This window comes from Panthera tigris, chromosome B4 (genome assembly GCF_018350195.1).
Source record: "Panthera tigris isolate Pti1 chromosome B4, P.tigris_Pti1_mat1.1, whole genome shotgun sequence".
Classification (NCBI taxonomy): Eukaryota; Metazoa; Chordata; class Mammalia; order Carnivora; family Felidae; genus Panthera; species Panthera tigris.
In genome coordinates, this window is record NC_056666.1 from 121,407,104 (window position 1) to 121,434,560 (window position 27,457).

The 27,457-nt window shown below is 35.9% G+C and overlaps 1 protein-coding gene across 4 annotated transcripts in view; it reads left to right on the forward strand.

Annotated features, from left to right (window-relative positions):
• LOC102971413 (PARP1 binding protein) overlaps positions 1 to 27,457 on the forward strand; it is a 123,755-nt gene that overhangs the window by 70,818 nt on the left and 25,480 nt on the right. For 2 of the 4 annotated variants that reach the window (XM_042993037.1, XM_042993040.1), the window contains one exon: positions 1,986 to 2,033. In XM_042993037.1, the coding sequence (XP_042848971.1) occupies positions 1,986 to 2,033 (48 nt within the window). Of the gene's footprint in view, positions 1 to 1,985; positions 2,034 to 12,980; positions 13,045 to 27,457 lie in introns of those variants that run through there. The other 2 variants (XM_042993036.1, XM_042993039.1) reach the window with 2 other exon arrangements.

Genomic DNA, 27,457 nt, shown 5'->3' on the forward strand with positions numbered 1-27,457 from the left:
TTTATTTTTGAGGGAGAGACAGAGTAGCATGGAGGAGGGGCAGAGAGAGACACACAGAATCTGAAGTAGGCTTGAGGCTCTGACCTGTTAGCACAGAGAGTCTGATGTGGGGCTCGAACTCACCAACTGTGAGATCATGTCCTGGGCTGAAGTCAGATGCTTAACTATCTGAGCCACCCAGTCCCCCCAATGCTATTATTTTCTAAGATTTAAGTTCTGTCTTGATTTTTTTAATGAAATAGAGACTATTCTGTTGTTTTATACAGTTAACTCTTGTTTAGATTTACCTGCAAGCTTACTTTTTTTTCCTCACCATTCCTTTTTACATCTGAGATCTTTGGTAATTGTCTTCCTTCTGAAATACAAGTTTCTGAAGTATACTGAGTTAGATGCTAACTTAGTGAGGGTCTGTTAGTTACGAACTAAGTTTTGTTTTGTTTTAGTTAAATGTATTTTGCTGTTCTTAAAAAATGGTGTCAGTGTCTATACAGTCATTTATTTGACTATCATTTTCTCTTAGTACATTATTATTTCAGTTTCTGGTTTTCATTGTTACTAGTGAGCTATCAATGCTGTTGGTTTTAATCATGATGTCTTTATAGGTCATCTCTATTTTCTGTCTGTCTGCTTTTAAAATCTTCTCTTTGGCTTTGATGTTCTGTAGTTTCACATGATGTGTCTGGGTTTGGATTTCCTTTAATTTATGCTTAGATTCTTGAATCTGAGGTTGAGTGTTTCTTATGAATTCTGGAAAATTATTAGTTATTATTCCTTTGAATATTGCCTTTCCCTTTTCTGGAATTCCCAATATAATATTGGGCTTCTGTGCTTACTCTGTCCTCTATTTCTTGTAACCCTCTCTTTCCTAGTTTTTCTTTCTGCCTCTGTGCATTTTGAATAATTATTCAGAGTTATATTCCAGCTTACCAGTGCATTTTCACTTATATCTAATCTGCTGTTTAATCTGTGTATTGAACTTTTAATTTAATTTCTTATATTTTTTATTTTTAAAAATTCTTTTTGGTTCCTTTTCATATCTGCCTGGTCAGTTTAAAAATGGCTTTCCATTTTTAAAAATTTGAAATCTTTTATTGCTTTAAATCTATTCTTAAACATTGATTTTATATTTGTATCTAATTATTCTAGTATCTGCTATCTTTGTCTGTTTGATTCTATAGTTTCTTATTTCCGCTTATCCCTAGTTCATGGTGTCTTCTTCATGTGTTTAGTGAATTTTCATTTTTTGTATATATTCATTGAACTGTATCCAAAGGAGTTCTTGAAATTCCTGTGTTGGCTTCTGCCAGGCCCCTGGAGCACTAGCAACCCAGGGCCACTTTAAAATTTCTGCTTGAGGCTTTTCAGGCCACAGCATCAGTACAAATACCAAACTAAGTCAGTATGCCTTTGTCATTAGGAATTCTCAGGACAGTATATATTTTTTCTCCACCCGCCCCATCTCCCTCCCTTGTTTTCTTAGAGCCTTTCCCAACATAGACTTGTTTCCTTCTACAGGCTGGATTTTTTTTTGTCGTTTACTTCCTTATGGGGTTCCCAGCTTTATGTGGGATTTTCTGATCTGAGCTCTCATTTTACTTGGGTCCTAAGGTTTGTCTTCTGTCCCAGCATATGTGGGTCATTAAAACCAGGTGCTAGGCCACCAGGAATTCACAGAATCTCTCAGAGCAAATGTTGTCTGTAACCCTTGTTAAGTCCTGTGGAATTTTTTTTCTTTTCTAGCTTCGTATGGTTTCCCTTATTTTACCACCCGTCCAGCCATACTTCATAAAAGCTGTTTTTGTCAAGCATTTTGTCAAGATGTTTTTTACTGAGAGGTGGTCTCTACATAAGTAGTCTGCCATATCACTGGAGTTGGACATATCACTTCATACTTTAGTATAAAATTCTCTCTGCAAGGGAATCTTTGTGCAAAATGTATATATAATGCATGCTAAATTATATCCTTTTTAACTTTTGTGTTATAGGGCTATATTTCACGTTCTTCAATGGTACTGTTTAATATTCTGATTTCTGTAAGTATGTTTTGTTAGAGACGGAAAGAGCTGCTAATTCTTTTGGGGACTACTTAAATCTTATTAGGGATATGTTTTCTGAGAGCATTTATAATAAAAGACTCTGAACTCCTCTGACTTTTTTCTTAGAGCTTTCTTTATCTTTTTAATGTTAGTCATGCCTTGATTTTCCCCAGGGTTTGAACCTGCTTTGGAGGTGCTATTTAATCTACAAAAGTCCTTGTTAATGGTAATTTTTTTTTTAGCTGCTATTCTAGAAGTATAATAAATATTTATAATTATGTATTTTGTGTTAAATTTTCACAGCATGAATTGGTTTGGCTGATCTTCACCCAAAATTGGGACCAAATTCAAACCATTTTAACAGTTTAGAAAAGTTAGTTAATGTTTTCCTTTATTTTGTTTAAATTGTCTTAGACTCTGAACAGTATGGGGTTTTCCCACAATCATTTAATTATGGAGATAGTTTCCAATTTTCTTAAATGATAACTTTTTTTTGAAACATTGGTTACTCTGATGTGCAGTGGAGCATAGTAGATTTCTTTTCCATTGATGCTGAAAATGAAGTATCCCCAAGTGGTAGAAAGGAACTTTGAAGAAGAAAAACTCTTGCCAGATGGACTTGGGTGGTTCAGAAAACCTTGGAAAGGCAAAGGGTTTATATCAAATGTGATCTTCACTTTCTGAAGAACTACTAACACCATGTATTTGTAAGTTGCTTTATCGAATTTTTCTTTTCTCCAGTTAAGATCTTTCCCATACGATGCCAGTTAAGTGCAGTGCAAATCGAAGGGATTGGTTATTGTTTTATTGAGAACCCTGAATTTAATGGCTAATTTTATGAGTCTAACAGCCAAGATTGCTCAGTTATTACCAAAAGATATAAGAAAACTTAAATTCCTCCTCAAATTTATACAGTGAATAACCCATATACCTCTACCTAGATTCTACCACTAATATTTTACTATACCTGTTTTATTATCTACCCATCTTTCTATCTCTCCATTAATCATCTTATTCTTTTTTTTTTTTAGGTTTATTTATTTATTTTTGAGAGAAAGCGAGAGAGTGAGCGAGTGAGCATGAGCAGGTGAGGGGCAGAGAGACAGAGAGAGAGAGACAGAGAGAATCCTAAGCAGGCTCCATGATGCTAGTGTGGCTTCAACTCATAAACCTTGAGATCATGACCTGAGTGGAAATCAAGAGTTAAATGCTTAACCTGACTGAGCCATCTAGGCACTCTAATCATCTTATTCTTCTAATGCATTTCAAAATACATGTATCAATATATTTTCTACTAAATACTTCAGTATGCATATCATTAAGTACAATTTAATATTTGTTTACAAATTTTTAAGGTAAAATTTTACAAAAAGTGTACAATTTGTGCATTTGGTAAGTTTTGACAAATCTATATATCTATATAACCCAAACTCCTTTCAAGGTTAGATATTGCCATTACCCTGGAAAGTTATCTCTTGCCTCTTCATCATTAACTGCCACCACTCTCCCATCTCCATGCCTTACCCCAATTCTGTGCTCTGAGGCCATCTTTGTTCTGATTTTTTGCACTGTGAATCAGTTTTGCCTGTTCTGGAATCACACAGTTTGTAGTCTTTTGTGTAAGTCCTCTTTCACTTAGCATGTTTGACATTCATCTATGATGTGTGAATTAATATTTCCTTCCATTTTATTACCATTGTTTGAATAAATCACAGCTGGTTTATCCATTCTCCTTTTGATAGACTTTTGAGTTGTTTGGTTTTTAGTTTTTGCTGTTATAAATAAGGCTTCTATGAACATTTTTGTACAAGTCTATTTGTGGACATGTTTTTATTTTCTTGTGTAAATACCTAGGAATGGAATTGCTGGGTCATAGGGTATGTATATTTGATATTATAAGAAATTATCAGATTGTTTTTTTAAAGTAATTCTACCATATTACACTTCAACCAAGAATTTATTAGAGCTTCAATTGCTCCACATCCTCACCAACATTTGATGTTGTCAGTCTTCTTAATTCTAGTCATTTCAATAGATGAACATGATATCTCATTGTGGTTTTAATGTGCATTTCTCTGTTAATGATGCTGAGCACTTTTCATGTGCTTATTAGCTATTCACATACTTGTTTTGTGAGGTGTCTGTTTAAATCTTTTGCTCTTTTTTTGTGAGAGGGATTTTTTTTTCAATTTTTTTTTTTTTTTTAACGTTTATTTATTTTTGGGACAGAGAGAGACCGAGCATGAACGGGGGAGGGGCAGAGAGAGAGGGAGACACAGAATCGGAAGCAGGCTCCAGGCTCTGAGCCATCAGCCCAGAGCCCGACGCGGGGCTCGAACTCAGGAACCGCCAGATCGTGACCTGAGCTGAAGTCGGACGCTCAACCGACTGAGCCACCCAGGCGCCCCGGGATTTTTTTTTTAATTGTTGAGTTGTAACAAGTTTTTAAATATCCTAAATTCGAATCTTTTTCTCTGTGTTTGTGTGTGTGTGTGTGTGTGTGTGTGTGTGTGTGTGTGTGTGTATTTTTTTTCTCTCTTGACTATTCATTTTCTTAGTTGGGTGTTTAGATGAACAGAAGTTTCTAATTTTGATAAAATTTATCAGTTCTTTCCTTTATCATTACTTTCTGTGTCCTAAGAAACCTTTGCTTACCTCAAGACACAAAGATATTCCCCTATACTTCCTCTAAAAACTTTATGGTTTTAGCTTTACATTTAGGTCTATGGTCCACCTCAAATTAGTTTTTGTGTGTGATGTGAGTATGAAGTAGGGTTTTATTTTCCTTTTTATATATGGATATACGGCTGTTTAGGTACCATTTGTTGAAAAGATTTTCTTACCCTCATTGTGATGCTTTGGTGCTGTTTTTAAAAACTAAGTGACCAAAAGTACATACCTATTTTGGGATCCTCTAATTTGTTCATTGATCCAATTGTTTATTCTTTTTGCAGTACCATATTATCTTGATTACTATAGCTTTATAGTAATATTGGAGTCAAGAGTATAAGTGGCGCAAATTGGTTCACTTTCAAAACTGCTTTGGATATTTTATTTCATGTTTATAATTATAAAATTGTAGTGTACATTCTTTTGTCGCTCTGGAATTAAACCAGAAGTTATTAATAGAAAAATAGTTAAGGCTATCTACAGATATTTACATATTATGCAACACACTTTTGAATAATGTATGGTTCAAGAAGGCAAATGCAATAGAAATTAGAAGATACTTTGAACTGAGGATAACGAAAATGTGGCAAAAGATGGGGTTTAGTTATGCAGTGCTTATAGAAAATATATAGCTGTAAATGCCTATTTTAGAAAATAAAAATAATTGAAAAATTAATTATCTAAGCTTATGTCTTAAGGAATTAGTAAAAGAACAGCAAAGTAGACTCAAAGAAAATAAAAGGGAGAGGTTACTAAATATAAGAATAGGGATCAATAAAATAGAAGGCAGTCATAGAATAGAAAAATTTTACAAAGTTAAAAGAATAATAACTAATGACTTGTTGGCAAGACCATTTAAGAAAGACAAAAAACACAAGTTACTAATACCAGGAATGTAAAAAGAGAACATTGCTATAGATCTTACAGATATTACAAAAGATAATAAGTGAATATTATAAACAACTTTTTGCCAATAAATTTAGGTGAGATGAATGAGGGATTGGCAAACTCCTTCTGCAAAAGGCCAGATAGTAAATAGTTTAGGCTTTGGGGACTGTATAGTCACATCTATTCAGCTCTGCCTTTGCAGCATGAAAGCAGCTGTGCATAATCATTCAAAACTGGGTATGGCTGTATCCCAATAAAACTTTATGTACAAATACAGATAGCCTGAGGGACATAGTTTGCTGACTCCTGAGACAGACAAATGCTGTAGGAAAAAAAGACGTTGAGACTGCCACAAGAAATAGGAAATCTAAACATTTCTGTATCTACTAAATAAATTGAATCCATAAATTAAAACCCTTTGTCTCAAAGAAAACTCCAGGCCCAAATGGCTTCATTGGTATATTCTTCCAAGCAATAATAGCAATCTTACAAAAATTCTATCAGACAATAGAAAAAGAGGAAACAGTTTCTGTGGTAGCTTTGTAATCTATCACCTTACCTAGGCTGAACTATATTTTCCAAAATTTCTTTCCCTTTATCTGTATGTTTCTAGTTGGAGTTGGCCACAAGAGACATTTTGTAAGAGATTTAGAGGACAGAAGTGTGAATCAGCATTCATTTAGCTTACACATTATGCTGCTTACCTGCTGGCTCATCTGGTTGGCTTAGGCAGCAGTCAGTTTTTCTAACTGACTTTTTCACTTTCAGTTTTTCTAACTCCTGGGACGTGTGTGTGTGTGTGTGTGTGTGTGTGTGTGTGTGTGTGTGTGTGTGTAGTTCTGTGATAAAGGGCACTAGCTTTCCTACAGGACATATCAGATGCAGCAAGATCAGATATGAGTTTCAGTCTGTTTTCACTGTTTTCACTGTTTTCAACTCATGTGTATGGGTTCCAGCTTCTCCTGTTCTTCCTTACATCTATCTTCCCTCCCAACTGTCTGCCCTGGGGACTCCAGTATTGGATGCTAAACTCTTATGGAGAATGCCCAGTTAGATTCCACAATTGCAGGAGACCAAATCCCTATAACAAATCCTATATATGTGTGTGTGTATGTATGTATGTATGTATACATGTTTGGTTCTGTTTCTCTGAATCCTGCTATTTCCCCAGCTCTTACTTTGAGTCTAGCATAAACTTGGCACTAAAACCTGACAAAGATATTACAATAAGAAAAAATTGTAGGCCAATCCTTCTCATAAACAAAAATGTAAAAATTCTAGGGGTGCCTGGGTGGCTCAGTCAGTTGAGTGTTCGACTTCAGCTCAGGTCATGATCTCATGGTTCGTGGGTTCGAGCCCCGCGTCGGGCTCTGTGCTGACAGCTCAGAGCCTGGAGCCTGCTTTGGAATCTATGTCTCCTTCTCTCTCTGCCCCTCCCCTCCCCCGCTCATGCTTTGTCTCACTCTGTTTCTCAAAAATAAATAAATGTAAAAAAAAAATTTTTTTTTTAAATGTAAAAATTCTAAACAAAATATTATCTAGTAGAAGCTAGTTATGTGGAAAGAATCATAATTCTTGACCAGGTGAGGTTTACTTCAGGAAAGTAGACTGGTTTAACTTTCAAAAATAAATCAGATTTACCACATTAAATTAATAAAGGAGTAAAAACATGATCATCTCAATAAATGCAGACAAGCACAGTGATCAGCTGTGCCAAATGCAACTGGGTGAGTAAGATAAGAACTGAGAATTCATCTTTGATTTGGCCGTGTGGATAGTCCTTGGTGACCTACATGAAGTTTCAATGATGCTGGTAGAGACCAAACCCCGGTAGGAGAGGATTTAAGAAAGAATTGGAAGAGAGTAAGTGGAGATGTTAAATATAAACAAAATGCCAACAATTTATGCTGAGGAATGCAGAAAAATTGGGCTGTGGATAGAAGAGGATGTGGCACCAGGGGAATATTTCTATTTAAAGGTGGAAGATATTATATCTTGATGATAATGAAGAGAAAGAAGTGTCATTGCTGAATCTGTGTGACTCAAATAACAGAAGGTTTCACATGTTATTGACAGTGTGAAATAAAAAGGACATTCATTCCCCTTCCAACCCTTAAGTATGTATGGTGTTAAAATATCAGTGAAATGGAGGAGGGTATAAGTATGTTTATTACCCAGAAAGTGTAGTACAAATTGGAGAGGGAGAGAAGAGAAAGCACAGAGCTGTTTGGAGATGACAGTGTGGGAAAGATGGATGACTGGAGGGCTCACATTTGGATGCAGAACAAGGACAGCAGGGTATATGGCAAGGTGGATTTGGCTGGCAAGAGATTTAGTCCTAGCACTTCTTAGAAGAGGATGGTGTTTCTGTGTGTGGTGTTTACGTAGTAGACAGGAAAGGGTAGCTCCTGGTGGGCATTTAGGCCACTCAGAATGCAGCAGTGGAATTGAGAGGTTATACCTCTAAGAGTTTGAATTTAGTTGATGAGTTGATTCTAGTTTTTCTGTGAAGAATAAACTTGAGTCTGTAATTTGAAGGCTTGGGAGAGATGCAAGGCTCCCAGCACACAGGCTCAGGCTCATAGAGATTCTTAGGCTTAGAGATCTTCATGATATGGGGCCCAGCTGAGGGCTGTGAAGGCTATAAAGCTTTTCAAGAATCAACTTAAGTCTGTCTGTAATTTGAGGGTTTGGGAGAGATACAAGGCTCCCAGCACACAGGCTCAGGCTCGTAGAGATTCTCAGGCCTAGAGATTCTTCATGATATGGGGCCCAGCTGAGGGTTGTAGAGGCTATAAAGCTTTTCAGTTTTGCAGATACAGTGTGGGTGGGTAGGGTATCTTGTCACCATGCTCAATGTAATGGATTTGTGGGATGGTAGGTGGAAGATGGGAGAGTTGGTGATGCTCTACTGAAATTAGCCCAGTGAATATGAGACCAAGTGAGTAGAAACATTGGTATCCTCAAGCTTTGTTCTGTCACGGCTGCTAATTGATTTAAATATTTATATCTCTATAATATGTATTTGAATTATGGGGCTGCCTTGCATAAGGTTTCCTCTTTTTTATTTATGTATGAAGATTTTAATTCATCTCTGTCTATGAACACTGGTGGACTGGCTGTTTCCCAGGATCTCATTACTGGATGATGATGTTGCTATTAGTGTCATATAAGCAGAAGTAATAAAATTGTTTAAAGAGTCAAATGAAGAGCCTGTTCTAGTGAATTACACATTACCAGTTTTTAGAGCTTAGAAAATTCTTGAGAATTGCCTTAAAACCTTAATGCCGTGAATCAAGATATAAGTAACATCAAGAGTTACATGAACATGCTTGAGATTATGTTTGTGGCCAAATTTTTCAGTTGCCTTGCAAAGAAAATTCTTGGATATTGTTTTGATTCTTGGCAATTTTGGAGTCATCTGATAGCATGCTTCCAAAATAACAATGTGATGATAGCTTTCAACATTGGGTTACCAAAAAGGATTGTTGTATTGTATACATTGATTCATAATTTCAGGTTTCTTCACCATTATGGTAAATACTGCATTGAGACTTCATTGTTGCACATGTCTGGAATCTTATGTTTGTACTCTCATGGCTGTCTTCAGCCCTCAGACATTCTTGATTATCACATTGAGAACTCTAGACTCTCAAAACATTTTGGTTTCTATTATGTAGGATGCATATGAGATTCGTTTGTTCTACTTCATTTTCTTCTGTTTGTGATAGAGATGGGATCAGATGGAAACATCTTGATATTGGTATGCATGCTAGTCTTCATTCTGTGTAAATACAGTGCTCTTTTCTACCATCATGACTTTGTTCATGTTATTCTCTGCTCTTAAAATTCCCTCATCTTGTCCCTTTGCCCATCTAAAACTAAAATACCTTTCAAGACTCTTCTTTTGTAGCTTTCTCTGAGTATTATAGTCAAATACCTTTTTCTGAACTCCTACAACATTTGTATTACATTATTATTTAGAAAATAATTGTTTCTTACATTCATTAGTTTACCAAGGCCTTATGTATCTGCAGAAACTTGTCTTGATGACTTCAATTGTTTACCATTCCCTGTGTCCCTACCATGTAACTTTGTCTTCCCACTGTGGGCAGGTCACCCTGCCCCAGGTGACCTGCCCACTCCTTGACTTTGACCTCAGTCAAGTGACTTGCTTTAACTAATGAGAAGTTAGCAGATATTACACAAGAAGAGACTTTAACTAGTCTTGCACATTGAGGATTCTCTGTTGAACCTCTGCCATCACCAGGAGAACATTCCTCTGCTAGCCCACTGGAGAGAGTTCCACATGGAACAGAGCCTTGCTACAGCTGAGGCCTTCCTAGATCAGCAGATACCCATTCAAACATCAGACATTAAAGCAAGTTCAGTTGAGGTCAGTAGAGCTGCCTAACAGACTTTCAGCTGATTCTAGAAGCACAAGCTATATAAACATAAAGTTTTGTGTGTGTTTGTTACACAGCATTATTATAGCAGTAGATAATTGATACAAATGTTCTGTGTCGCCTGGCCTTTGTCTTGCTTGCTAAGTTTTTTTACTATTCTCTCCCTCAGTCTTTGATCACTGTGTAGCCATATTGGCCTTCTTTCTGTTCCTCTGATATGCCAAGATAACATTTTTGGCTCTAGATCTTTGCCCTACTCTGTTCCCTCTGTCAGGAGCATCTTCCTCCTATTATTTGTATGGGCATTTATCCCTCATCATCCTGAGGCTCAGCTCACGTGGCATGATTTCTTTTTTTTTTTTTTTTTTTTTATTTTTTAATATATGAAATTTACTGTCAAATTGGTTTCCATACAACACCCAGTGCTCATCCCAAAAGGTGCCCTCCTCAATACCCATCACCCACCCTGCCCTCCCTCTCACCCTGCCCTCCCTCCCACCCCCCATCAACCCTCAGTTTGTTCTCAGTTTTTAACAGTCTCTAATGCTTTGGCTCTCTCCCACTCTAACCTCTTTTTTTTTTTTTTTTTTTTTCCTTCCCCTCCCCCATGGGTTTCTGTTATGTTTCTCAGGATCCACATAAGAGTGAAACCATATGGTATCTGTCTTTCTCTGTATGGCTTATTTCACTTAGCATCACACTCTCCAGTTCCATCCATGTTGCTACAAAAGGCCATATTTCATTTTTTCTCATTGACGTGGCATGATTGCTGAGAATGCTTCCTTGATTCCACTGCCTGAAGGAGCCCTCTTCTAATTCATTCTGTATTCTATCTCATCTTTTCATTTTCTTTACTGTGCTTGTTTTTTCTAAAATTATCTTATTTGTGTGTATGTTTATTGCCCATTTTCCCCAGTGTCCAGGAGGGTAAGGACTTTGTTTTATTTACCTTCTTAACCCTGGTATTAAGAACAGAATCTGGCATATAGTAGACTTTCATTAAATAAGAGGTAAATGTATGAATACATTTTTGTTAATCAAGATGACAGACAATACAAAGTATGATAGGTTCCTCGGGCTGCTGTAACAAATTACCATAAATTTGATGGTTTGAAACTACAGAAATTTATTTCTCACAGTTCTGGAGGCCAGATATCTGAAATCAAGCTGTATGTAGGGCCACGGTCCCTCCAGAGGCTCTAGGGAAGATCTTTCATTGCCTCTTCTAGCTTCTGGTGGCTGTTGCCATTGTGGCTGGCTGCATCTGTCTCTGTCTTCATAAGGTCTTCTCTGTGTCTTTCCTCTGTGTATCTGTCCATAATATCCCTCTGCTCCTTACCTCTAAGGGTTCATGTGATGGCATTTGGGGCCCACCTGGATAATATAGGAATATCTATTCATCTCAGGATCCTGAATTTAGTCACATCTGCACAGACCCTTTTTTCCAAATAAGGTATTACATACACGTGACCATGTTATGTAAGCTCACTGTGCTATTTCCTCTTCTTCCAAAATTCAGTTATATAAATAACTGAGTTAAGAAAAGTTATTTCTGCGATTGAGAAATACCTGCTTCTGGTCATTAGAATGTAAGCTAACTGAGGACAGGGGAATTTGTTTTGTTTCATTTTTCCCCCTGCCCCCACCAGCAGTCTTTTCAAAACCTTTGAAAATGCAAGTCAAATCACTTCACTTGTCAATTCAAAAATGTCCAAAAACTTCAGGCTGCATAGTGGTGTCCAAACCTCTCCTTGATCTGATGGTCTCTCTGATTTTCTGATGTCCTCTTTTGCGCTTCTAAACTTGCTCTCTCAGCTCCAGGCACATTGGCCTATTTGCTGTCTCTTAAACTTGTGGTTTCCATGCCTGAAACTCTCTTTCCCCAGGTATCTGCCAGCTTGCCCCTTTACCTTCTAAGTTGTGTCTCAGAGGTCATCTTTTTAGTAAGGTCTTCCCTACACAGCCCTTTCCTGTTATGCCCTGCCCCTCTTCCTCACTTTCATTTTCTCCTAGAACTTAGTATCACCTGACATGCTATTTTACTTATTTCTTTGCTGACTGGCTTTCTCTGTCCAGCAAAATGTAAATTCCATGAGGACAGGGATATTATCAGTTTGTTCATTGCTATATCCCCAAGGCTTTAAATAGTGTTTGGCACATAGTAAGCACTCAATAAATGTATATTGAATAATTCAATGAATGTTCTGCAATGTGACAGTCCAGTGAGCCACCCAGATTGCTGAGATATGGTCTGCCTATCTAACACTGTGGAGATAATATTTCTGTGGATTTTTCTGTATTCTAAATGCTTGGTTTAGACTGATTGATTTTAGTATTTAGTACTGTGTACTTGAAATGCTGTTAATTCTCCATGTAGTCAAAAATGGCTAAACTCTCTAATCCCTTTCTTTACAACTTTGTGGAGTGGAATTCCCAGGTAAACAACCTGTTAAACGTCTTGTTAGATTTCTTTTAGTTGTGTATATTTTGGGGGCAGTGATAGTGGTGGCAAAGAGACACTTTAATGGAAAACCATAAGTTAGGATTCCCCATTCTCTACTTAAAACTCCAATAAGTTCTTTTTTCAAATTAAAAAAATATATATATGTTTTAACTTTTAGTTTTAGAGAGAGCACGTGAGTGGGGGAGAGGAGCAGAAGGAGAGAGAGAGGATCTTAAGCAGGCTCCACACTTGGCATGTAGCCTGATATGGAGCTCAATCCCATGACCCTGAGATCATGACCTGATCCGAAATCAAGAGTCGGATGCTCAACCCACTGAGCCACCCGGGTGCCCCTAAAACTCCAAAAAAATTCTTAACTGAAATTTTGATAAAAAGCAAATGAGGCTATGTAGCATAAGATGAATAAAGGGTACTATAGTGTAGTTGCACTAGCCACATTTTAAGTGCTTAGTTGTCACACATGGCTAGTCACTATCATTTTGAACAGTGCAGTTATAGAACGTTTCATCATTGCAGACAATTCTACTGGACAGCACTGCCCTACACAGTGGGGACTGTGAAGATTGATCTAGATAATAAGGTAACAGTTATTTTATGTTTTGTCTCCCCAGGGAAAGTATAAGGATTGTGTTTTGTAGTTCTCTTGTGCTTTTATTCATTCAACAGATGGTTACTGTGTATCTGATAATACATGCCAGGCACTGTGCTAGCCATTAGGAATTCAGTAGTTGGCAGGATAGCCTCAGGCCCTTCCGTATGAAGCTTATATTCTAATGGGAGAGATACTCATTAAATAGTCAATCATACAAATAGCTATAATCTACATAATGCTGGATATAAAGTAGCTGTTTAAACAACCACTGGTTAATTAACGAGTATGTACAGTCTCACCAACTTCTTAGATCCTTACAAAATAGGCACAAAAAGTTACATAGTAATGTATAGTTACTATATCCCCAAGTATGTATACCTATACTTCAGGTATACATGTAGTGTCAAAAGTTTCTGTGCAGCTAATAAATTTAGTAATATGCAGACTGCCTTTTGTATTTTTTTTATTTCGGACATAGAGCAAAGATTATGTCAGTTGCCCTGTGGTTTAAAGCCACAGTTATTCTGAGAGTACACAGTTGCCATCATTGAACAGTAGCTGATCCAAAAGAATTCCAGCCAAGATCTTGCCAATGATGGAAAGAAATGATGTGTCCTGGTAGTTGCCAAGAAGTATATTTTTCTTGTTAATGGCAATCATTGTGTCTTCGAAGCTCTTCATACTTTGTGATGTACATATATGACTGTTCCTTAGGAAGCAGTCAAATTGATTCAAACACTGCTTACCTCTGTGTAATTTGCAGTTATACAGATGCCTCATAAATGTTTTCAATACTGCTGCCGCCGCTGCTGTTGCCAATAACATTCCATAGAAAGTTCTAGAAGTGCCATGGAGACTGGCACTTTATCATTGTTTATTATTTTAATTTCATTTTTCCCTTCAAATCAGCAAGTCTTGCTTGTGCTGTTAAGTCCTAGAAATTCTCCTTTAATATGGAAGGGGGTATGAAGTGTAATTCACACCTCTGAGAATTTTCTTTTTGTTGTTGATTTTTGTAACCTCCTTTAGACTTCTCTAGGTGGTATGTCTGTGTGTGCTTTTTATTGTTAGACACTGACACTGCCAGTACCAATAATAATCAAAGGAATTATTGCATTGGTTAATAATTAGTGGAGTAACAGATTCACAATAGAGGCAAATAAATTGGGAGATTAGTTTTCCTATGCAAAGAGGAGTTTGGGAATAATCAGAGCACAGCCAGTGTGGTGGCTCCACGATGTCACCAGAAACTAGGTTCTCTCTTTGTTCTTGGCCATACTTAGTACTGGCTTCCATCTCCAACATCACTATGGTAGTTGTTGCAACTCTAGTCATCATATCTGTATTTCTGGCTGAAAAGAGGTGGGGGGGGGGAAGGCAAAATATAGCACACATCAGTTGAAGCCACACAAGGTATGTCTATCTACCTCTCACAAAATCATTCCTTATTGCAAGGGAAGCCAGGAAGTAATTTTTAGGTAGATCTAGTTGGCACCCCAAATAGTATTAAAAGTAAAGAAAATTGGGGGTATAGATATTATGTTGATAGCTTACAGTCTTGCTCACTGTCTAGCACATATTATTGTTGGTAAACTGTGGGCAGGTGGAAAAACTACTGTTATTAAGAGTGTGAAATTGCTCATGAGTCCACTTTTATGAATATGACTTAAATGTAGCTATATGGAAAGCAAGAAAAATACACTTTCTACTTTTATAAAGGAAAAACTGGTTGAGGTAATGAAATATTTTTGGTACATTTTGTTTGACCCTGGCTAGTCAAGTATTTCCCATGACCTGAAGTATTGTTCACTCAGGAAAGAAAAATCAAGCACGTAGTAGGCACCCAATAAATCTTACTGAAATTAATCACATTTACCTATCTTTGGTAGAAGTTCATTATGTGGTTTCCTTATTAATACAGGGTAATGTTACACTAGCATGAATGATTAATGCCACTTGATGAAGGATGACATCATGAAAACTCGAATTATTTCATTTGTTCAGTTTTCTCATTTTAGAATATGACAGCAATACCAAAAACCATGATGCCTAGGAATAAAGCTAACCAAAGAGGTAAAAGATCTGTACTCTGAAAACTAAAGAACACTTATGAAAGAAATGGAAGATGACACAAAGAAATGGAAAAATATTCCATGCTCATGGATTGGAAGAACAAATATTGTTAAAATATTTATACTACTCAAAGCAATCTACAGATTTAGTGCAATCCCTATCAAAATTCTACCAGCATTTTTCACAGAGCTGGAACAAACAATCCTAAAATTTGTATGGAACCACAAAAGACTCTGAATAGCCAGAGCAATCTTGAAAAAGCAAAGCAAAGCTGGAGGCATCACAATTCTGGACTTAAAGATATATTACAAAGCTGTAGTCATCAAGACAGTATGTTACTGGCACAAAAACAGACACATAGATCAATGGAACAGAATAGAAAACCCAGAAATGGACCCACACCTATATGGTCAACTAATCTTCAACAAAGCAGGAAAGAATATCCAATGGAAAATAGCCTTTTCAACAAATGGTGTTGGGAAAACTGGGCAGTGACATGCAGAATGAAACTGGGCCACTTTCTTACACCAACACAAAAATAAATTCAAAATGGATGAAACACCTAAATGTGATACAGGAAACCATCAAAATCCTAGAGAAGAACATAGGCAGCAACCTCTTTGACCTCGGCCGTAGCGACTTCTTACTAGACAAGTTGCTGGAGACAAGGGAAACAAAAGCAAACATGACTATTGGGATTTTGTTAAGATAAAAACCTGCACAGCAAAGAAAACAATCCACAAAAATCAAAGGCAACCTATGGAATGGGAGAAGATATTTGCAAATGATGTATCTGATAAAGGGTTAGTATCCAAAACTTATAAAGAACTTATCAAGCTCAACACCCAAAAACAAATAATCCAGTTAAGAAATGGGCAGAAGACATGAACAGACATTTTTCCAAAGATGACATCCAGATGGCTAACAGACATTTGCAAAGATGATCAACATCACTCATCATCAGGGAAATAAAAATAGAAACCACGATGAGATACAACCTCACACCTGTCGGAATGGCTAAAATTAACACAGAAAACAACAGATGTTGGTGAGGATATGGAGAAAGGGGAAACCTCTTACACTGTTGGTGGGAATACAAACTGGTGCAGCCACTCTGGAAAACGGTGCAGAAGTTCCTTAAACAGTCAGCAATTGCACTATTAGGTATTTACCTAAAGGATACAAAAATACAGATTCAAAGAGGCACATGCCCCTGAATGTTAATAGCGGCATTATCAACAATAGCCCAACTATGGAGAAAGCCCAAATGTCCATTGACTGATGAGTGGATAAAGATGTGGTGTATATACACAATGGAATATTATTCAGCCATGAAAAAGAATGAAATCTTGCCACTTGCAATGATGTGGATGGAGCTAGAGGGTATTATGCTAAGTGAAGTAAGTCAGAGAAAGACAAATACCATATTATTTCACTCATGTAGGAATTTAAGAAACAAAACAGATGTACATAGGAGTAGGGGGAGAAAAAGAGGGAGGCAAACTGTAAGAGACTCAACTACAGAGAAGGTTGCTGGAGGGGGGGTGGGTGGGGAAATAAGTGTTGGGTGTTATAGAGGGCACTTGTGGTGAGCACTGGGTATTATATGTAAATGACGAATCACTAAATTCTACTCCTGAAACCAATATTACACTATATGTTAACTCACTAGAATTTACATAAATAACTAGAACTTAAATAAATACAGCAGCAACATTTGCTAAGGACTTATTTTAATAGGGCTATCTGACCATTTAACAAATATTTAGTGGAATTTTTTGCCATTTTGTTATAAAATCACACAAAAATACAGAAGGAAACTTCACACAAATGTATAGCTTAATAGGTTATTACAAGAGAAAATAACCACTCAAGAAATGAAACTTTTCTGTACACTCCACAAACCTCTGTGTGCCCAATCTTTCAACCTCCTAGTTAACACCTCAAAAATAACCATTATTATTATTATTTTTATAGTAATGGATTCTTTGAATTTCTATGTACTTTGAATACTCAAGTGTGCATACCTAGACACCATAATTTAGTCTTACTCATTAAAAAAAAACCCAAAACTTGTCTTAGAAGTCTGTTTTTGAAAATAGGTTTCCCCTCCATCTTTTTCTTTTTTACACAATTTATCTGTTGATTAGCCCAAGATATTTGACCTGTAGAATTTCCTACAGTCAGGATTTTACTAATTATGTACTTATGGTGAAGTTCAACCTACTTATTTGCCCTCCTTATTTCATGCAAGTTGGTAGTAGGATCCAGAGACTTAATAAAACTCACGTTTGACCCTTCAGTAAGGGTATAAGTGAGGTTTTTGTTTTGTTTAATCAAGAAGCACATAATTATTCATGTTATTATCAAGTATTGATGCTCAATTAATTGGGGGTTTAAAAGTGAAATTCTAATTTATCATTTTTTTCATTTATTATTTGAAATACTTTTATAAGAGATGTTTCCTCTTGTCTAATATTTTGTTTCTTGGTGGTACACTGTATATAAGAAATAAAGGATAAATGCTTGGTTTTTCCCCCTTATTTTCAGTGTTCACGATAATGAATTGGCATCCCTCTCATTCTCAAAAGGTGATCTTTTACTTTTGTTTTTCTAAGTATTAATATGAACTAATGAATTTAAACATACTTTTTGTGTTTCATTCACTGAGATTATTACACGACTTAGAGCTCAAATTGTGCCATCTTTGGCCAGGGGGAGCCTCTTTACATGGGCTCCTGAGTCTGTGATAGCTTTCTTGCCATCTAGTATGGTCCATTGTTCCCGGTTCATCTTATACATTTCTTTTGCTAGACCTGAATTTGTCATTTCTTCAAAAGTCTTGAAGTGAGAGTTGGAATTTCAGTGCTACAATCTGGGTAACAGAGCTCTCATTGCTATTGGGTTCGTCATTTTTTTCTAAGCCTCTCCAGTGGATAGAGCAAATAAACACATTATGTTAAATAGTTTGATGAACTCATATTAATGCTTCCAGTTCAAATTCAACTATAATAATTTGTAACTCAGTCTCTTTGTGTTGTATTTGTATCTGCTTTTTCTCTCCCACTGAAAATCCTAGTTCTCAAGGACACAGAGGATATTAGAATATCTCATAATTACTCATGTATTTTGTCCTAAATTAAATAATCTCAAAATATTAATCTGTTAATACTTCCACTACCAATATCATGAAGAAAGTTTTTAAAAAGGTGGGTTTTTCTTTTTTTTTGGTTTTTGCATGTGTCCGCTCCATTTTTGAAGTTGTGCAAGAGTTTACCATTGTATGAGCATATAAGTATTACATACTGTTTTCTGTTTTTTAACACTCCTTTAGTATTAATTTTATGAATATACATTTATATTTAATGCTCATTACTAGACTTAGGTTGATGTCTATAGTCATTTTGGTTGTATGAAGCTAATTCTCTGGTATGCCCCTTAGTAGGCCTCATAGGAACAATATTTCCTGAGGTTTTGCATGTTGTGAAATCATTTGTACCCTTTCTCAGTGAAGAACATTTTGCTGGATATAAAATTTTTAACTCACAATTTGTTTTCTTGAGTATCTTAGATATGGTTGCTTTGACTAATGCCCAAAAACATTGATTCAATTCCACAGCTGTTCATGAAAAAAAAAATTCTTAATAAATCAGAAATAACATAAAAAAGAATATATGTCACTTACTAACACCAATAAAATAATTAGCCTTAAAACATTTCAACTATTGTCAGGAACAAAAGCTAATGCTCACTGTTATCATTGTTATTCATCATTGTTCTGGAAATTCCAGCAAATGCATTAATAACAAGAAACAGAATATATTCTGGTACTTACTAGAGTAGAGGAGACAAAATTGCCTTTGTTCACAGATGATATGAGCATCTAGCTAGAAAGACTACAAAAATCAACAAAACAGAATTGGAAACAAATATATTCACTATGATAGCTAGAGTCAATGTCCATAAACAAAATCATTAGCTCTCCTATTATGCAGGAAAGGATTAACTCAGCAGGCTTGGGTTGTTCAAACCCTGCACATTCCCAAGAAATGCCCATTTTGAAGACTGCCGGCCTTTGGCTGGCCCCTGGGAGCTGAGCTCTTGGAATGTTCTTTCTATTAAGAGTGTTCTTTTTTTTTTTTTTTTTTTTTCATGCCTGAGGCCTTGAGCCATGCTGTACCAGTTTGTCCAAATAGTTTATGCTAACAATGTGATTTAAGGTTTGTTTCTTGGATCTGGAGCTTGGGTAACTGATGTTTATCGTGCAAGTGCTATATATCTATATGAATGACCCCCCCCCCCCCAAATTAAAAAACCCAGGGCATTCAAGCTTGGGAGAACTTACCAGGCTGGCAACACTTTGCATATGTTGTCACACATTGCCACTAGAGGAGTTAAGTATGTCCCATGTGATTCCTCTGGGAGGGAACATTGAAATCTTGAGTTGGGTTTCCTCTGGGTCGTGCCCTCTATGTTTTTCCTTTTACTCCTTTTTATTATTTTACTGTAATAAACCATAACCATGAGTGTAACAACTTCTGAGTCCTATGTAGGAGTCCTAAAGTAAATAAAGGGGCTTGAGGGTGGTCTTGGGGACCCTTGACACATCTATATACTGTGAATATCTTTATAGAAAATAAGACCCTATTTATCAGAGTAATAAAATAGAATATTTAGAATATATACTTTACCTATAGAATACTCAAACTTTAAGAAGGCTTAAAAGTAAAGACTAATCAATTTTGAAAAGACTTAAACAAAAGATAAATTTCACTTTGAAATTCAAGGGAAGACTTGAACAAATGGAGAGAGAGGGCTTATAAAAATATCAACTTTCCCTAGATTATTAAAAATTTTAACATAGTTCTAATTAAAATCATAAGTTTTTAAAAAACATGATCACCTAAGAAAATAGCCTGTACATTTTGAGGAAAAGAATTCTGAATAGGGCCTTACCTTCAGATAATAAAATTTATTTTCAAAGGGCGCCTGGATGGTTGATTGTTAAGTGTCCAACTCTTGATTTAGGCTCAGGTCATGATCCCTGTTCATGGGATTGAGCCCTGCACTGGCTCTGTGCTGACAGCATGGAGCCTCCTTGGGATTCTCTCTCCCACTCTGCCCTCTCTCTGCCCCTCCCCCCCCCCCCCCCCGCCGCCGCTAATGCTCTCTCTCTTTAAATAAACATAAAAAAATAAATTAATTTTTTTAAGTTATAAGAATTAACTAAATAGTGTGGTATATACAAAACCAGGAATAGATAGGTAAATTAATTTAATGGAAACAAATATACCCAAATATTTATTAGAATTTAGAATAAAGACTGCCTTCAAATCAATGAGGAAAAGTTGTTTACTCAAAGAGTCGTGTTGAGAAAATGGGCTAACCATTTGGAGAAAACTAAAGTTGGAACTCTAATAGTCCTTAAAGAAAAACACATTTCAGGTGTAAGTATATATTTAAATTGTGAAAAACCGAACTGTAAAAGGACTAGAAGAAAACATAAGAGAATGGTTAGATAATATTATGGTAGGAAAAGGCCTGTATGTAATTCCAAAGGTATACTGTTAGAGAATATATCTAAACTTTGTAAATATTTAAATCTGATTTCTGTATGGTAAACCAGCAAAACTACAAAAACAAAACAAAAACAAGCACAAGTCATTCCACTAATAAAGAAATGCAAGTTAAACTCCAATAAGTTCCTACAGTTTTCCTATTAGATTAGCAATGATTTAGAGTAATGATAAAAGCTTGGATTGGTGAAGAGATACGTAAATGAAGACTCTCATATGCTGCTGGTAAAAGAATATATTGATACAATATTTCTGGGTGGTAATTTGGAAATCTATGTCAAAATATGTATCTTTTACCAAGCAATTCCACATCTAGAAGTCCTTTTAAGGGAATAATCAGGAAATGCCCAGAAGTATATGCAAAAATATTTTTTAAAAAATTAGAAACTGTTTAAGTGACCATAAATAGGGAATTGGCTAAACAAATTACAATACAGCTATACTATGTAGTCACTAAGAATGATGATGTAGGTATGTGTTTGTGTATATGCAAAGATGTTATTAATATATTATTTTTGAAAGGTTATAAAGCTATTTTTAGTTACCTTTTAAAAATACTGTGTGTGTGTGTGTGTGTGTGTGTGTGTGTGTGTGTGTGTGTGTGTGAAAGATTATACACTGAAGTATCAATAGTTATTTCTGGGTAGGAGGATTATAGGTAGTTAAAAATACACATATTCACTTTTGTGTTTATCTGTGTTCTGAATTTTCCATATTAAACTTTGTTATGGAAAAATAGTGAACTAAAAACAAAACAAATCACCCTACCTGCTTTAATTATATCAGGATTCATATGGGGAATATATTTTGATGGAGGAGTAGCTTTAAAAGAAAAGGTTTGCAACTCACATAGTTAAATTTTTTTCTGGCCATCCTGTTACTAATTCTTATTGATTTCATAGCTCCAGATTGAGACCATCCCCCCACCCCACCCTGTACCGATGCATAATTTGATCTACTTCCTTGATTTTTTAACATTCCTGTTTTGTCTGTGACTAGCAAGCAGTTTCCCTTTGTCATGACCCTAGAACTCCCCACACCTGATGATTGCCCTGTGGTCAGTTTTGTTTGAACATGCTTTCTTTCAGAGACTATTTATGGATAGTTGTGAATACTGAGGATAATATTTATAAATATTTGAATAAAAGTGTTTTTTATCTCTAGAAATTGGTGGTGAGAGAGAGATTAAGAATCTGAAATGTATATACCAACCTTGCCTTAGTTAAGCTCTTTAGGGAAATGTCCAGATATGTTTGGTTATGGGGTTCTATCAGAAGTGAGGAGGCCTATGTCCTAGTACTTCCAAGAAGGATGTTTAGCAGGGCTTGTAAAGAATTTCATTCAGAATTTGGCTTGCTTACAAATGATTCCCTTTATGTTTCTTAAGAGAGAAGCTCCGGCTGGGTCAATATGGTGTTTGTTTATTAAGCAGAAGTTCATGCCAAACAACTTCAGATGCCACTTCATATTTAGCCACTGTGGATTTCTGTATGAGCAAATTATCCCTCACAGTGATGAAAAAATGAGACAGTGCTGGTGATGCAGTGGTTATAGTTGCCCTTTTCATCCTTGATTTTGAAGATCAGGGTTCTTTGACATGGACCATCAATATGGAACTCTGAAGCTCTCATTTATGGAGTTGTTTTCTGAACTGGCATCCACCTAATCCAGGAATAGACTACAGTACACTAATTGAGAACGACACAGTTCTTGATTTTAAGTCTGATCCATGGCTTACATTGTCTTACCGCACCAAATAGCTCTGCTATGAAGGTTTGTTTCTCTTAGTTCCTTTATTTCTTGAAATTCTTTTCCTCCTACAATTCTACTCTGTTCCCATGGGTCTGTAGGATTCAATGAATCTTCCAAGCCTAAAGACTTATATCTGGACATTCCTTTTTCTTCCAATCAGTTCCTTTTCTAAGATGGCATTGAGGTAGTATGTTGTATGTTTGTTTAATAGTTATTATTGTTATAATATGTAATTTCTTTTTTATTTCACTTCTGAACTAAAATTGCTGGCTTGCTTTTATCATTTTGCTATGGTTTTTAGGGACATTGCACTCCAGTTTTGCCACTGAATGTTTTAATTAAGTGGTAGGTATTAGGAGAATGGAATTTAAGAGAAGTTTTCAGAGAGAATTAAGAAGAAAATAGTTCCAGAGTTGACCATCTTACAATATTCCTATCCAGGCCTATCTTTTCTCCATGCAGTTAGTTACAACAGTTGGAGGGCTGCTTCTAACACTGGCACCAAAGAGTTCAGTTTTTCCACTCTCTCTCCCAGAAAAGATCAGGAAGTGCAATAAGGTTCATGAAAATTTAAGCTTGAAGTTTAGAAAACTCAAAACAACCCAAACCCTCAAACATTCAGTTTGGTTTGAATCTTGGACAAAAGTTTGCTATGCAGCTAGTGGAGCCATTCCAGCTTAAGGGCTGTAGTAACTTCATTTCAGGGCTAGTGACGGGGAAATTATGAAACCATAACTTGGATCTTATTTTAACAAAACCAAGAAACAAAAACACTTACTGGGGAATCTGCATGGGAAAGGGGGCCTACCTAACCCCAATTGCTGCTATTTTACTGTGGCAACTCCTCTTACTATAGGAATTATGAAACTGTTCTTTCCAATTCCTTCAGAGAGAGCTGACTTTTGAAAGCAATTGAGTTGTCTGCATCCAATTTATAAGCCTCCTGATGTGCACAACAGGGAAAGATCTTTCATAGGTGATTAAATCCAACAGGGTTAAGGCCTGTCATAGTGATCTCCCTCATGGTCAGCTTTCATTTCAAAAGTCATCCCAGGAGAACCACTGTAGTTCTTTACCTAGTTGACTTCTGAAACAAATTTTCCACTTCAAAGAGAGCCCAATAATTTAGACCCTATCCTCCTTGGATACTATTTATTTGTTCCAGGGATAAGAATTCCATTTAATGACTATTTCTTGAGTGGCTTCATGGGCTTCATTATATCTGGCACAGGAGAATATATTCCAGGCAGGGGTATACAACATAGAAAAAAAAATGTTTTTCCTCAAAGATCTTACGGACCAGTCTATGATCAACAATGGAAACATATTAGAACCAAACAAATACAAAAAGGATTCATTGTGAAATAATTAAGAAAAAACTTGAGTTGATTTCTAAACATACCCAATAGATTATCTCACCTAATTTACAATTGTTCACTTATCAAATACTGCAGAGCAAAATGAGGTCAAGCCTCAGGCTCTGCAGATGTGGTAGACAGCCTGAAGGGGCAAAGAGTCATAGAGGCTTGCTGAAGTTCTGAAACACGCAGTCTCAAAGGATTTGGGAAAGATTTGGGGCCTCAGAGATACTGAGAATTTAATAAAGTACGCATTTTCTTATTTAGGGTAGAGATATAATAGAAGTGATTAACTGACAAGGTTCTGGTGAGCAAAAAGCATAAGTATTCCCCCAGAGAATCCATATTTTTATCAAACTGGCTGCTTTTCTTACTTGAGAATATATGAAGTTAGTGATTTAAGTTGGATTATAGTAAACGTTCACCATTCTTTTAAGTGATTATTTCTGCTATTACATGGAATCATGTTGCTATGAAATCTGAACGAATTCACATGAAATCTCAAATGAATCACAAGCCAATGAACTGTTTAATGATGTTTGTTGCAACCTGAGATTTTTTTTTTTGCATTTCTATTAAAATATTGTTTAATATTATGTCTTAGTGACATCAATATCTAACTCCTTTCCTTCTTTATCTTTGTACTTTAGAACTACAGGAAGCAAGTTTGTTTCTTAGAATGTAAATATATATAGTTAACTTTCCAAAATTTGGAGACTCTTAGAACTATTTTCTGAACTAATACTCATGTCATAATGATTATAGTTAACAGTGGAAATATAGGAGTATAACATTCTTCAATAACTTGGAATTTAAAATTCGATTCTTGGAATATTTATCAAAGCTATTAGTGGACAACCAATTAATAATCTTTGTAAAGTCCTGTATTTAGGGAGTGAACTAATGGTTGAGGAAATGAAATAAACTTGAGTGTTAAATGTCTACTAAGTGGCAGGGACAGTCAGTTCCAAACAAGAAAATAATAATTTCCAGATAGAGATGGTCAGAGGATTCATGGAAGATGTGATATTTGTGTTCACCATTGAAGGGTATATGGATTTGAAGAAGAATAAGCAAGTTGTTTGAGATGTGAGAGATCAATGCATCAGACTGGTAAATGCACAAATTGTGTGGGGGATGGAGAGTTAATGTAGGAGAGTAGTGGGAATTAGAGTTGAAAGGTAGGATCAAACCACATTTTGGAAGACTGAGCCAAGGGGTCTGAGCTTTATCCTATAGTTATAAATAGCTGTTCTAAGTTTCTGAGATGAGGAATGAAGTGGTCAAGTGATAGTTTAGGATGATAACACTGGTAGTAACTGGTAGGATAGACAGATGGAAAGGGGAGTGTTTGACAACAGAACAACCAATTAGAAAACTTTTTCACTAACCTAAAAAATAATAAGTCTAGTGTAGAGTAGTGGCTACAGTAATGGAAAGAAAATAAGTAGGAAGAGAATGGAGAATCAATATACTTTGAGGTTGTTAGATGTGGGAAGTGAGGAACAACTTGAAGCATCTTTTGGTTTAATGTATGATTTGGGACCTGTGTATCAGGGAGAATGGTTGCAGAGCATTATTATAAATGAAAAATCTATATAATTAATTAGCTTGGAATTAGGGGAGAATATAGGTTTGCTTGTAGGTGAATTGCTCTTGAGGTGATAACATGTCCTTTAAAAGCAGTTGGAAATGCAGGACTCAATTTTATTAGAGAAAGTAAAAGACAAGACTAGTAATAATGATTTGGGCATTATCTATGTTAGTAATGGTTGAAGAATTGATCTTGGGAAAGTAGATAAGATCACCAAAGGGCTAGGGAGGGGCCAAGATGGTGGAGCAGCATGGAAGGTTTTTTTGCTTCTCTCATCCCTGAAAGATCACCAAAGGGCTTAGGAATAGAAGAACAACTATCTTGATATACGAGCTGTAGGATACATCCATACTTAGGTGATGAAAGTTGGAGAGAAGACAGTGGAGGAGACATAAGGCAAAGAGAATCAGAATATGGTAAAATGACAAGTCAAAAAAAAAAAAAAAAAGGAAAGACTTTTAAGAATGGTAATGGTTAGTACCCTGATAATAAAACCAGACAAATCTGCAACAAAAAAAGGAACTTCAGACCAGTATGTCTGATGATCATAGATGCAAAAATCCTCAACAAAGTATTAGCAAACAGAATCCAACAAAATATTTAAAAAAACCATTCACTGCAATCATTTATTCCGAGAATGCAGGGGTGGTTCGGTATATTCAAATAAATCACTGTGATACATCACCTCAACAAAAGAAAGGATAAAACCATATGATAATTTCAAAATATGCAGATAAAGCATTTGACAAAGTATAGCAGCCATTCATGATAAAATTCCTCAACAAAGTAGGTTTAGGAACACACCTCAACATAATAAAGGCCATATATGACAAAACCGCAGCTAATATCCAAGCCAGTGGTGAAAAACGGAGAGCTTTTCCCCTAAGGTCAGGAACAAGATAAGATGTCCACTCTCACCACTTTTATTTAACATAGAACTGGCAGTCCTAGCCACAGCAATCAGACAAGAAAAAATAAAAGGCATCTAAATTGGTAAGGAAGAAGTAAAACTTTTCACTATTTGCAGATGACATGATAGTATATATAGAAAACCCTAAAGACTCCATCAAAAAACTACTAGAACTAATAAATGAATTCAGTAAGCTCACAGGATACAAAATCAAAATACAGAAATCTATTGCATTTCTATCCAATCATAAGTAGCAGAAAGAAATTAAGAAAAGAGTCCTATTTGCAACTCCACCCAAAGTAATAAAACACCTGGGAATAAACTTAACCAAGGAGGTGAAAGACCTGTACTGTAAAAACTATAAAACATTGATGAAAGAAATTGAAGATGACACAGACATATGGAGATATATTCCATGTTCATGGATTGGAAGAACAAATATTGTTAAAATGTCCATACTACCCAAAGCGATGAACAGATCTATGAAAATAAAAACAGTATTTTTCACAGAACTAAAACAAATAATCTTAAAATTTGTATGGAACCACAAAAGACCCCAAATAGCCAAAGCAATCTTGAAAATGAAGAATAAAACCTGGAGGTATCAATCCCAGATGTCAAGATATACTACAAAGCTGTAGTAATCAAAAACAGTATGGTCCTGGCACAAAAATAGACCCAGAGCTCAATGGAACAGAGTAGAGAGCCCATAAATAAACCCATGATTATATGGTCAATTAATCATTGACAAAAGAGTCAAGAAAATGCAATGGGTGAAAGTCTCCTCATAAATGGTGTTGAGAAAATTGGACAGCTACATGCAAAAGAATGAAACTGGACCACTTTCTCACACCATACACAAAAATAAACTCAAAATGGATTAAAAACCTAAATGTAAGACCTGAAATCAAAAATCCTAGAAGAGATCACAGACAGTAATTTCTCTAACATCAGCCATAATGACATTTTTCTAGATAGGTCTGAGGCAAGGGAAACAAAAGCAAAAATAAACTATTGAGACTACATCAAAATAAAAAGCTTTGCACAGCAAAGGAAACAATAAACAGAAGTGAAAGTCAACCTACTGAAAGGGAAAAAGTATTTGCAAATGACACATCTAATAAAGGGTTAGTAGTCA